The 13,697-nt window shown below is 35.8% G+C and overlaps 1 protein-coding gene across 2 annotated transcripts; it reads left to right on the top strand.

The window, feature by feature from the left end:
- Positions 1 to 716: 716 nt before the first annotated feature.
- LOC112520805 (K(+) efflux antiporter 6-like) lies at positions 717 to 13,035 on the top strand. 2 transcript variants are annotated; one of them, XM_025129386.1, is made up of 20 exons: positions 717 to 1,053; positions 3,271 to 3,314; positions 3,790 to 3,848; positions 3,976 to 4,054; positions 4,129 to 4,190; positions 4,268 to 4,343; positions 4,456 to 4,530; positions 4,851 to 4,922; positions 5,034 to 5,117; positions 5,860 to 5,928; positions 6,019 to 6,096; positions 6,358 to 6,446; positions 6,927 to 7,023; positions 7,152 to 7,205; positions 7,907 to 8,002; positions 11,416 to 11,604; positions 11,874 to 11,951; positions 12,184 to 12,228; positions 12,438 to 12,522; positions 12,629 to 13,035. In XM_025129386.1, the coding sequence occupies exons 1-20, from the start codon at positions 780 to 782 to the stop codon at positions 12,658 to 12,660; spliced, it is 1,737 nt and encodes a 578-aa protein (XP_024985154.1). In that variant the 5' UTR covers positions 717 to 779; the 3' UTR covers positions 12,661 to 13,035. The 2 variants fall into 2 exon arrangements, with proteins under 2 accessions (XP_024985154.1, XP_024985153.1); XM_025129385.1 differs by having other exon boundaries at positions 12,438 to 12,527.
- The last annotated feature ends 662 nt before the right edge of the window (positions 13,036 to 13,697 follow it).

Genomic DNA, 13,697 nt, shown 5'->3' with positions numbered 1-13,697 from the left:
AAAAATGTTGATATTGTGAACCGAGTACATATCAAACAAACATTGTATATATTAATCAATATTCTAAATCCTAATCTTGATGAAAAATATCACATGAAAATAACACATAATGCACAAATTCTTAAGGTTATCACAATTTCATTCGTTCTTAAAAGAAGATCCCCAAAATCTGGATATCCTCATCAGAATTTGCAGACTATGCATAAGTATACGTTCAAAAATCGAACCCTTTTAGCATTTTAAAATTCATTATGACATAGTTAGCATGTCGTGTGTAGCAACCCAGAAATTAAGTTCAGCTGTCAAAGACGTTCCAATCTTTTTAAAGACTCCGTTACATCCAAATCTTTTGATTACATTACATAAATGTCAAAAATACTTTATTATTACTATAAACTCAAATAATTTTTTTTATTAATCATATTTATATTTTAATAATGATAGTAATTAATTATTTAATTCATTTTAATTAAATTACTGTAATATAATCCATTAACAAGTAACATTTGAGACCAAAATATCTTTACCATCGAAATGAGTTTTTTTTATTTATTTATGGAAAATAAAATATTTTACAAATTAATATAATTTATTTTCATAGATATAAATAATATATAAAAACATAGGGTAAGGTGTGATCCTCCAACTCTTATACGGGCCCCACTCGACTCTCCTCTTCTTCCATTATCACGTCACTGAAACAAAACCGACACAAATTCACAGACGCTACTCACTCACCCGTGCGCCGGCCCGCGGATCCCTCCGTCGCCGTCCGTGCCATGAATAGGGGGATACCATCCTCCTCCTCCCACCTCCGCCGTCTCTCTCTCTTCTACTTTCTGTCTCTAGTTTCATTCTATCTTTCTCTCCCCGCTGCTGCCCTCGCCGCCACAGATCAGCTGAAGCAGCTTGAAGACACCACCGTGGGTTTTGTTGATAACACCACTGTGATTTCCAGTAATGATTCTTCTACTACGGATAGAGACAGGAGCTTTGCCGGCATGATCGATCGTGCTCTGGAGAAAGAGTTCACTGAGAGCGATCAGAACGAAGGTTGGCTTATTAGATCTGATGGATTTTGTTTAGGGTTTTACAATGTATGGTCTGACTAATTAAGTAAATTATTAGGATTCTAATTACTTCCTTAAATCGTTTTTTTCCTTTCTTATTTCTTTCTATGATGAAAAAGGAAATTCAATAGATCAGCCATTATCGTTGGCTATTCGAGGAATTGAATGGTTTTTCAATTAAAAAATGTTAGGTTGTTCATGTTGTATGATATATTCACCGCATATTAACTTAACTTTGGAGATCCTTTGTCTGGAAGTCCAAGTTTGACTTGTGTTGTCAAATTGACCTTATTGATTAAAGGATTGAACTAGATTCAAACCTGTCTGGATCTTTTAATTTGCTTGAATTCAGATAGCATTTGTTGTTGAACTCGAGCTGTTGTAATTTGAGGGTTTTGCTTGAATTCTAAGAATCACAATGGTGACGCTTTGACATCCAGATTCTAATTCTAATGACTTGGCATCTATTTAATCGATGTTGATATACTTCCTCTTTTCAAAAAAGTTGCTACACTTTGATTTTAGATGTAAAACCTAGTACTTCCAAAATGCATAATTGCTAATGCGATACCTATTTATTTTTTCATTGTAGTGCTTATAATAAAGTTTCATGTACTTGCATGCTGTCTTTCCTTGAAAGGACTTATGTTTGAAATCGATATCTAAGTCTAGTTCATGTCGAACATGGCTTGTATTGAATCTTTTATGAACTTTGATAATCTATATGACCAATATTACACACCCTAGAAGTTAACATCTTAATGATCAGTGGTGTTATTTTGTTGTAAAATGTCTAACCAGGTTTTCTCTTATTTCTTTTCATGGTTTTTGTTCTTTTGGCTAACCTAATTATGGGGTGGAATAAATAAAAGAGATGATGCCCTTCTTATGTACCAAAATTGCTAACCAAATGTTTCTTATAATAGTATATCTCTTAGAGATCTTCATTTAAGATACTAGATCCCCAATTATTTAATACTAACCAAGTATAAACTTATCTTGGAACAAGTAATATTTTATTGCTCTATACTTATAATTGTTACTTTTTTGGACTTCCAATTAATGCCCTTTGTGGATGAAGCCCGGGGAGTTTGTGTAACTGATGTTTCCAATTATATTTATGCTGTGCTTTGTAATAAAACAAACCCATAGCAACAAGGCTTTTCAGTTTTATGAAAGCTAATTGGGTTATCCATGATTCCATTTATGAACATTGTGCGTTTTACTGAGGTTTACTGTATACAATGTAGTTTTCATCTTAGAGAAAGACAGGAATAGGTGACCAGATTATGGCAAACTTGAACCCGCCATGCTTTTAGTAGTGTTTGTTTATTGCACTTGCTTCATTTTATCATGAATGGGGAAAAATTGGAGAGGGAGAATTAGATGACGTGTTTAGGAGGAAGATTGCTAGAGTTTTGTTAAGTTAAAGATTAGCTTCAGCTTTACAATGGCATAGTTGGGAGGGAGGTATGCATTGTGGCAGATATCTAATGCAATGCCCGACAAAAAGTTACACTATTGTGTCCCTACATTATGGTGTTCTGTTATAGGTATTTGAAACTGCTGCATAGTATTGCTCTCCTCTACAAAGTAGTTTACATTTCCTGTTAAGAATAAAGATCTTCAGTATATGATCATTGCAAATGGCCTTACATGGTCTGAAGGTAGAATCATTTTATATGGAAGAACCAACAATTAATCGCCATGTATTCTAATATATGGAGTAGAGTTGTAGGTTCATCCTGACTTCACTAGCTTGATTTGAATCGGTCTGCATGTTTGAGTTTTTTACACTTGTTATTGGAGGCAAAGGAGCGACTATATCATTTTTTATGAACATTTTTTTTTGGCTTCTGTCACTCTTTGTATTATTGTTGATGAAAGTGATACTTGGTATTTGATTTACCCTCTTCTCTGTACATTGTGTTTCTAAATCAAATAGTTTTGTATGTACACTGGTAATAGATGGATATAAGTGAAAAATATATTATTATTGTTATTAACGCGGAAATTGCTTCTATAGATCTACATGCTCAAGGTTTCAAGTTACAGATTTTAGACTATAAGAAACTGCATGGAAATCAAATCTGGATGTAGACTAATCACTGTTTTACACTTAACAATATAGACACAGAAAGTTTGAAGCTTTGATACGTGTTTCTTATTTTTACTTTTTGCGCATGCATATAATTTGCAGAAAATGATGCGGGCAGCTTCAATAACAGTGTTGCTGGGCAACAGGTTAGTGTTATCAGGTTTTATATAGTCTCTGACGGATGAATGCACCTTGATAGTATTCCTCACAATATATCATCATAAATGAAGAACATGTTTTTACACAAGGTAACTTGGAATTAACCTTCCAATTTAGGTAGAAATAAAAAGGTTATTTTCCAATTGGAGTTTATCAATTTCCTGAGTTTATTTGGTGGTAATAAACGTCCCCAACTACCTATGCTTCTCTTTCTGTTTGTAACCCTGGCTAGCAAATAGTAGTGCACAAAATTCAAGCAAATCTATTACTATTCATGCTCTTTCCCCTTCAGAATATTGGTTTGAGTTGTATTCTTATATGCTCAATAAAAATTAACTACACCCAGGTTCCTCTAATTTATTTTGTTTTAGTTCAGAAATTAGGTTTCCTTTTTTCTTGTGTTTATTTAAAGCATGTTTCTTTGCTTGCTGATTAGATTTTATTGACATGTCTTTTCAACAGGCTGTATTGGAAACTGTAGCTAGAGTTAAGTCCAAGAAAAATGACACAAAGGACGATAAGTATGAACTCTTATCAGTTTATTGGTGAATTTTACGATGTCTATATTAACTCATATCTCTTTCATAGTACTCTTTTTTGCCGAAGTTATATACTAGAATACTGCTCATATTAAGACAAATCTTATAGGTCTTTTCAACTTCATCATGTTTTCAATATGGACAATGACAACGGAGCAGAAGAGACACCAACATTAATCGACAGAAAGGTAAAATTGAAATTTGAACTGTTATATAATTTATCTGCATCATGTAATTAATATTATGGTTGAACTTTGTTCAGGATAATGTCTTTATAATATCCAACTTCAAATCAAAATATCCGGTGCTACAGTTAGACTTGAGGTAAATTTTATCAATGTTCTGTTACGAAGGCATCATTGATATATCATTCAAACAATTTATACATGTTGAATTTACAGGTTAATCTCCGATCTTGTAGTTGTCATTGTATCTGCCACTTGTGGAGGCATTGCCTTCGCTTGTGCAGGACAGCCCGTATGGACACTCTTTCAATCTTTGTTTGTGTTTCTCCTTTTAATCTTAATGTTCTATTGCGTATTTCTGCATTTTTACATGACTCACTATGTGGCTCATTATGTTTTAACAGGTCATTACTGGATATTTGCTGGCAGGATCTCTTGTTGGGCCTGGTGGGTTGGATGTGGTCAGTGAATTGGTTCAAGTACGTTAGCACCTGACACTATAACCTATGATTCTTTACTTTACCATTGTAGGGCTTGAGTGGGAGGCGGGACCTATTTGTAGGCTCCAGAATCTTAGTTGACTATATATAGACTAGGAACCAAAGCTCTTTGAGCAACAGGGAATAAAATGGTCTATTCCAACATGATAAATAATATTATAGTTGTGTTACTGATCTAATCTGTCGAGGTTCCTATTATTTCCATTGCTATCTGTTTGTTCTAAAGTTTAGAGCTACCCTTACAATGAGGCCTTGATGATTTGTTAGAAGATGGTCAAAACTTGTTTGTTCAAATGCAGGTAGAGACAGTAGCACAATTTGGTGTAATTTTTCTTCTTTTTGCTTTGGGGTTGGAGTTCTCCATGGCAAAGGTTAGATTCTTAATTAATGTTATATCATGCCTTGGAACTTTATTAATGTGACATTGATAAATTGTTGTCAATACAAGTGACTAACTCAAAGTACGCCTTTGATAATTCTAGCTTAAAGTTGTTAGAGCTGTTGCTGTTCTGGGAGGACTGCTACAGAGTTTCCTATTTATGTGCATGTGTGGCATTACGGCCTCCGTAAGTTGATGATTGAACCTTTTGATTCCATTAACATCTTTTGACTGTAAAGAGTTCTAGATTACTTACACAAGTTTTCGTATTAGTAGTTATCAATTAAATACCAAATTGTAATAACATCACGAGGCAAGATATTGGAAACAGTGACTAAAGAATACAGGTTCAACTCATTGGTAAGCAAATAGTTCATATAGAAATCAAGACCAAGATGGTATAGGTCTATCCTTTTCCTACATAAAGGTACAACAGTGAGTCTGACACCCTCCTGCAGACCAGCAGAAGACAAAGAGAAAGCAAAACCATGATGTTGACTAGTCTTGGTGTTTAGAAAACAGAAGAAATAATCAAAATTTAGAAACTAGGGGAAAGAATTATTGATTGTGTTGTAAATCTGATGTTGTTAACGTTGTGGGATTCAGGAATAAAGTAGAAATATTATTAAGGCACCTACAATTTTCTTATTTCATTTATCGGGAAGTCAAAAAATATTAACATTATGATCTATGCCTTTTGATTGGATGAAATGTAGGATTCCCAGATAAGTATGTACTTTCATCCTTTTATCCTACATTTGCACTACTATTTCTTCATGTAGAATACAAGTAGCATATATTGCGCGTATTCAAGGCATTTAGGAGCTAGGTTGGCATTTTATGTGTCTGTATATTTAGGTTATTTCTTGTAGAATATCTTCTTTCTTCAATTTAGCTCTCTGATGTTTGGAATTGGATGACATTTACAGTTATGTGGTGGTAAACCTTCTGAGGGGGTTTTTGTTGGGGTGCTTCTCTCAATGTCATCTACAGCAGTGGTAAGAACAGGCGAATTTTTTGAACGAGCTGTCTAGTTTCATTATAGCTAATTAAATGTTAATGGCTGTTTGCATAACGCTATTGTGCAGGTCCTGAAATTTTTGATGGAAAAGAATAGTGTTAATGCCCTTCATGGACAAGTTACTATTGGAACCCTTATCTTACAGGTGCTTAACATTTTATCCTTAATTTATTACTTTCTTATAGTTGTTTTTTTCCTGGAGGTCATGTAAGATTTAGATTTTGCTTCAATGGACTTGCCGACTTGTGAGTCATCCTATTATACATTGTGATTCCTATGTGACATTAACGACCACGATGTATATGGATGTATTATGCTCTTGGTCATATTTCGATCTCTAGTTAACTCATGATTCTTTTGTTGTGAGAAAGGTTAAGTTTTGAATTTAGCTAGTTCTCTTTTACAGGATTGTGCGGTGGGTTTATTGTTTGCTCTTCTTCCGGTCCTTGGTGGAACTTCAGGTGTTTTACAAGGACTAATATCCATGACTAAATCGTAAGTTTTTTAGATTTTGAGTTGTTAACTTCCTTTTCTGTATATTAATTTACTTCATTGTATAGGATGTTCAATCTTATTCGTTGGTTTGGGAAAGCGCTCTTTTTTATCAATGCTTTTAAACGCAATATGTAATTTCCATGCTGGCCATAGAGGAAGTGCAGAATATATTTAAAGCCAAAATCATGAATTGGTGTTAGCTCCAGCCTGGGTGGATGGAGTTAGTTGGTAATCTTGGGTTGAGATGACAAGGCTACAAGTACCTGTTGGCTATGCCACTTGATATTAGTCTCTTATTTTATACAAAGATAGCAAGAGAGGTGAATCCTTCCTTTATGTTGTGAGGGTGTGGTAACATTTGTTTTCCTGTGAAAATGTCTGGTTAACTATGCCAATTTGGGTCATCATGTATTTATTGTTGATTTATCTAAAATATTGAAGATTTTTGTTGATTTCATCATACTGACTCTTGTTAGTCAGGCTGGTGGCGTTGGTTGCATTTTTGGCAGTTTTATCAGTATTATCCCGGACTTGCTTGCCTTGGTTTCTGAAACTGATGATAAGCCTCTCCTCGCAGGTGTGAAATTATTAAATGCTTTCCATGTTTTAAGTGACGTATTTTTAGATGAATGATCCTTTTCTAGTGCATGCTGTGATGCTCATTATATATGTCATGTATTCATCCTTTCTTAATCTTCTCTGCAGACCAATGAACTGTATCAGTTGGCATCTGTTGCATTTTGCCTGCTGGTAGCCTGGGTTTGTGTTTCTTCCTGATACTTGATCTTATTGAAGTCACAATCTCTAGTTGTCAGGGTCACAACCTTATGTTTCTTTCTAGCTCAGATTATATATGTGATGATCCTGATTCTAAACCATTTTCAAGTTGATTCACTTTTCCTCTCAATGCCGTGAGAATCAACATTAAAAAGAGGGGAATTCTTATGTAGGAGAGTATAATAAGTGCACAAAACATATTAACATGGCTAAAGAGCTAACTCCTATTCTCATTCTCAGATGCTGGGCATACCTTGTTAGTGTTTTAGCTTGAAGTTATGAAGTACCAAATAACTTAGCTGCTACTGCTCTACCATATTTTTGTCCTGCATTTTTCTTTCTGCAAGACTTAAAACATGTCTGATAGTCATCATTTTCTTTCACAATTCTTCTAAAGTGGACGTAGACTTCTATCTATGTAGTGGTCTAAGTAGTAGTCCAGATATCGTAATATAGGTTGTACCTTCCTGAATTAGAAGGGAAAGCTTAGTTTGATAGGTTGAATTGAAGTTGCAGATAATCTAAAATTTATATCTTTTTCATCGGAGTGTCCTTTTCTATTAATTCAGCTCAGATTTTGTTTGACATTATTCTTCAGTTGCTTGATTTGACTAGTCATATCTGGAAATGTTTTGGGATTGCATTTCCTGCTGTACTTAATCCTATTGTCTGTGTAATTTCAGTCTAGCGATAAGCTCGGTCTAAGTTTAGAATTGGGTTCGTTTGCTGCTGGAGTTATGATATCAACGACTGATCTTGCGCAACATACACTTGAACAAGTAAGCTTGCATCTTTTTTTTGCCATCAGATTTGACAGGTTTCTTGCATTTAAATTGATTTGAAGCAATCAAATGAAATTTGTGGCCAGGGGTCTTCACGGAAACAGCCACTCCTACCCTTTGTGGTAGAGGGCGGGCCTGCTTTACATCTCATCCCCCAACCTTACTTTGAGTGAGATACAATGGATTTGTTTGGTTTGGTTTGAAATGAAATTTGTGTCTCAGATAATTTCTCTCACATATTTGAGTTTCTATGTGATCATGCATGTAAATTATGTCCCATGTATGTATTCATCTACGCAAATATTTATCTGAATAAATAAGACACATTAAATAGTTTAACTGCGCAAGGTGATTACGACAAGAGTGTCGTGATTCAATTGTATTTGAATATATGCGACATCCACAGTGACTATCATAATGTTCCCAATTTTAGAATTACCAAGAGCTCAAGACATTCAGAGTTTGTAGTGGTTACATTGATATTACCCTTGTCATCATGTACTTGCATTAACTGCTGCTGGCTGCTTCTATAATTCGTGTTGTGATTCCTGGAGGTGCATTTTGCTCTGATCCTTGAGAATTGGTGTGCATTCTTCCAATCCTGGATGGGGAATCACTTGTATCAATGACATAATGCTAATCCATGTTCCACACGGCCAAGGAAGCATATATGACTGATCACAAGTAAGAAATGTTACACTTGGTTGAGATTCCCTGACACAGTTGTGAGCTCCCACAGTGGGGCAACTGATGAGAATTCCTTGAATGGTTATACGGGCAAAAGACCTTGCTAGCGCTTCTCGAGGACGAGAAGTTTAAGATGCATATAACTTTTTGGACCAAGCATCACTGCCACAACCCTGTATGACAAGCCCAGGAGTGGGCCTACCAGTTCTGGATCAACTACCCTCCCCCTAGCTTAGGAAGCCCTGGAAGACTTTGGTTCTGCCCAATCCTGTACCACAATGCCCTGCAAGATCCTTTAAAGGCTTCCGTATGGCGTGAAGCGGCTCTAAAAAACTTGAGGACGATATCCATACCTCTCTGGACCAGACTGCCTTTCAAACTCAAAATCTACTGTTTACTCTTCCATGAATGAAGTTCTTGCATTCTTGCAGCATTTAAATGTTAGCAACATCCTCAATGACGATACTAAAGAAGTGACTGTACGGAACCACGTCTAATGTTCTGCCGCTGCAGAGATAGTGTTCTCCTCTCTCTGGAATTGGTACACTATCCCCTCCACAGTCTAGCCTTTCACAGCCAGTTGCTTTGGCTTTTCCTATTCTGCTTGATCATGTTTTTCTGTAGTCTTTAACCTGTATCCTTGCACTGTTGCAGACTTCCCTCCTGACTCCTGATGAGTTAAATGTGGTGGCAGAATTTGTATCCTTGCCATCTACTGTTTCAGACTACTCCTTAGTTTCCACAACATTAGATGATGAATTAATTGATACTTATGACATGATAAAGAATAATGTTGATCATGAACTATTAATCAAAAGGACGAACAAACAAAGGGATGCTTAATGGAGCTCATGAACAAGTATGACTGATTATATGGAGGCAGAAAGTTGGGAGTTGTAGAAGAGTTGGCAACCCTTAATCAAGGTACAGTAGATGACGCCAAAGAGATACAAGAGTTTTTGACAAGGTGATGAATGTACTAGGCTTACCTGACTTGATCTAGATGTTTTTGCATGGTCAAGACGTGCCAATGACGAACTTTCCATATTAGAACACCGCATTCTAACACAAGATGGAGAGCAAAATCTCAAATTAGGTAGGTCAAATACTTGAATTGGCTAGCAAATAGTTATCAGGACATCCAAGTCAGATGGGATGAGATATTTGTGTAGAGTTCAGAAGTTCAACAAATCTTGCCCAAAGGATGATTTCGCGCTACCCAACATAGATTTAGCAGTGCTATAGACCTGTAGTCTTTCATAAAATATGTTCATATGTTGATGGTATAGCCAAATAGAAACAACTTTGGATGCTGGTAGAAGATGAAGAGAATACTTTGTTTACTACTTGGGGAACCTTTTGTCTATGGTTCTGTGCTTCCGGTCCGCCTAAAGAATGTTGAGCCTGCTACCAAAAGCCCTCCCAAAAGGGAAATAGCAGTTGTGGTTTGGGCTTAGATTGACATTGTGGTCAGTCTGTTGACAGATGTGGAAAGGAGAACACGGTTCATCCGAGTTTGCAATGATGCTTGCTGGCAATGTACTAACCAACATAACAATGAAGGGGGAACTTGGTTCATTTTAAGGATGGAAATAGGAATGGGCATGATTTTTCATTCCCTCCAAATCTCCAATTTAATCAGGGATGAGGATTATAGAGTTTTGGGTAATGGACCCATTGTATAATGTAATACCAACAACCTTTTTTCATTATCATTCCCATTCCCCACCCCCTAATACCCTCAATCAAGCACCCTCGAAATGTTTCTCTACTTGTCCCATTTGGATTGTTTTATTGAAATATTATCAAGCCATGTCAAGGTTATTGAGGAACCATAAATAATTAATTTCAGTTCAACTTAAGAAGCAACGCAATCACTAGACATCTGAGCTCAGGGTAATATAAACAAGGCCACAAGCAATAAGTGGAACCGACGGATGAACTAATGAAGCTTCGAAATGTAGATCAGTTATCCAAATGGAAATTGTTAGCATATCCAATTATAATAAATGCACTACTTATTGACATATATTAACTTGACTTTGAAGGGGTCGTTATTGCGAAATCTAGAATAGTGTTGATAGGTTTTTCATAGCACCATGGTGTAGGCATTACTTTCTAAAATTTCAACATTATGTACAGACATTGCACTTACAAAGTTATAATAGAGGATTGTCTTCTGGTATTTGTGCTCTACATAAGCATGGCATGACATGGTAGTTATGAGGCTTGCAGCACCATATTTTTTCCTTTTTAATGTAAAATTATTTATAAAAGCGAGGCATCTCTCCTATTTGCTTTTGGGGTTCTGTATTTTCTATAGGTATGACACCATGGCCTAGCTGGTGCCTCAAGAAAATGATGGAAGAGAGACATTTCCTTGCTAGCTTTCCAACTTTCTATACTAGGCCAACCAATTGTCAGCAAATGAAGTCATTCCTAATGGCGGTTTTTCCTCTTCCTCCGATTATGCTATATGATAGCAATCACTTTCACTAAGATCCTGCTTTAGAATCTTCCGCACTCCAAGGCTATCAATAGATTTACAAATATAGACAAAGACAGCAATAGATTAGAAGAGCAACTTCATCATTTTAGAAAATGTATTGTGTTTGTTAAACTCTACATTGATAAAAACATGAACTTCAGTCATTGAATTTGTATGATTGTAGCAGGATGTTATCTGCAGAAAGATACTCGTATTGAGGCTTCTATTTGTGCAGGTTGAACCCATACGGAATTTCTTTGCTGCTCTCTTTCTTGCTAGCATCGGCATGCTGATTCATGTTCATTTCCTGTGGAACCACATTGATATTTTGCTGGCATCAGTTTTGCTAGTGGTTATTGCCAAGACAATTGTAATCTCCATTGTTGTCAAGGGTTTTGGCTACAACAACAAGACTTCAGTTCTTGTAAGATTTACCAATCTCAGAAGACTTTTATTCCAGCCATTCTAACATACAATTCTACTTTCTGAAATTATAAAAATTTGAACACTCTATACTCTCAGTATCATGGTTGAGAGCCTCTGCCCTCTGGTACCATGGTGCCGTTATTGTAGTAATATAATACGGCTCTTTCTTGAAACGGATGAAAAGAGAATCCGACTTATTTTTTATAACCGTAGAGACTTTCTGCTTTCCATGTATAATTATCAATAACAAGGATTCTTGTAATGCAGGTTGGGATGTCTTTAGCACAAATAGGAGAGTTTGCTTTTGTCCTTCTCAGCCGTGCTTCTAATCTTCATCTCGTTGAGGTTGCTATTTAACATCTCTTTCCCTACAATTCTTCTCTGGTCTTGTACCAACTTATCTGCGTGAGGGACAAAAGATGTGTACAAAAGGCAATAAATGGGATAAAATTTACTCTCATATGTGTTGGATGTTTCATCGAGGACAATTTCTGTGTAGTTTATTGGTATACGCGCACACACACACGTATTTTTATGATGCTCATATATTAACCCTTAACCTTGTGATGCGTTTTAGGGGAAGCTGTACATGCTGCTGCTTGGAACAACCGCTCTTAGTCTGGTATGGAAACAAGTCTAGTCACATGATTAATGATGTATTTCTTGGATCAACTCTTATTTTCCTTGTCTAGTGCAAAGATGGAAAGAAACCAATAACTTATAGTGGCATTTATTATAACATATTCCAATCTAAAGTGATAAAAAAGAAAAAGTAGGTAATTTGAACTAATGATGAAGATGGATGAACTAAGAAAAGAATCGACTTTGTAGGTGACGACTCCATTACTCTTCAAGATAATACCAGCTGTGGTGCATCTTGGAGTTCTATTACGGTGGTTCACCCCAGACAGTCAGAGTGAGGTCAATCATCCATTGAGATATAAATACATTTAAGATCCATGGTTGTTTGATGGTGGAATCCAAAGAGCTTACAGTTAGTTGTTTGTGAATTGGATGAACAGATGGGATTCAAAGTAGATGCCTTACGATCTGATAGTGCCAAACAACGTATTGCCTTGATTGCCAAGGATCTACTGATCCATGAAGGTTAACCCAAAGTTATCGATGATGTGAATGTGGGTTTTCCAGAACAGCCAGAGACGACAAGTTTCTAAATCATTTTGCAACAAACTACAGAAGAAGAAAGGAATTTATTATATATCCTCAGAATGGGGAAAGAAAGAGGTAATGAATGAATCAATCAATCTAACAACTAACAGTGAGAGGTGTGTGAAGGTGGGATTTTGTTGTTTGTTGGTTTGTAATGTAAAATAGTTAGTTGTATGTAGGTGTCGGTGGTGGTGGTAACAAGTACGAAAATGTAATTTTTGATTCTTTGGTATTATTGTAGCAGTCGTTGGTTTTGAAAGGCGAGTATGTAGTCTCTGCACCCGCTTCGTCGCTTGGTAATAATAGGTTTGGTTTTTATTTATTTATTTATGGAGAATTAAGTAATTTATATTGTTGAAAAATGAAAAGGTAGCGAAAGTGTTGAACAAAGAATGGTGTTTGTATGTTATGTTGCATGTATAGAGGCAAAAAGTGCAGCATGATAAGAGACAAGAAACCAACTGCCCACAAACCTATGTTTCTGTGTGCCACTACCACTTCGTCTTAAAGTGGAAACTTGTGTATGCATGTAATGATATTTTTTTAGTTGCTAATTTGTATCTTCTTTGAGATTAATATACAAAGACTTGAGATCACGTGAGACCAGTTTGTTTTTATGAGATCCGTAAGATCATTTTTTTATATTTGAAACTTTACAGCAAAATACTGTGAAGGTAATCATCACAGTGTTTTTGCTTTGAAGGTTTAGTTTTTTTTACCTTCACAGCAATAATTATGGGGTTATTGTGTTCTTTTCTAGTATAGTTTGTGTATGTTTGTAGTAATATTTTTGGTGATGTTAACGACTTTTTTTACTCGCACTTTAACTTGGATCGAGATTATGCTTTTTTGAAATTATAATTTTGTTTAGTTCAAGAAAAGAATTTGTGATTTGTGAGGTTGACTTTTTACTTGTAATTA

Source organism: Cynara cardunculus (genome assembly GCF_001531365.2).
Source record: "Cynara cardunculus var. scolymus isolate 2C chromosome LG 11, CcrdV1, whole genome shotgun sequence".
Classification (NCBI taxonomy): Eukaryota; Viridiplantae; Streptophyta; class Magnoliopsida; order Asterales; family Asteraceae; genus Cynara; species Cynara cardunculus.
Note: the sequence above shows the minus strand (reverse complement) of the source record. Positions and strands in the feature narration are given on the sequence as shown.

Excerpts from the sequence above, each read along its gene's own strand:
- LOC112520805 (XM_025129385.1), top strand. The coding sequence starts at position 780 with ATGAATAGGGGGATACCATCCTCCTCCTCCCACCTCCGCCGTCTCTCT. Across the intron at positions 6,097-6,357 it reads TTGGAACCCTTATCTTACAG|GATTGTGCGGTGGGTTTATT; the intron begins GTGCTTAACATT and ends TCTCTTTTACAG. Across the intron at positions 12,229-12,437 it reads GAACAACCGCTCTTAGTCTG|GTGACGACTCCATTACTCTT; the intron begins GTATGGAAACAA and ends TCGACTTTGTAG.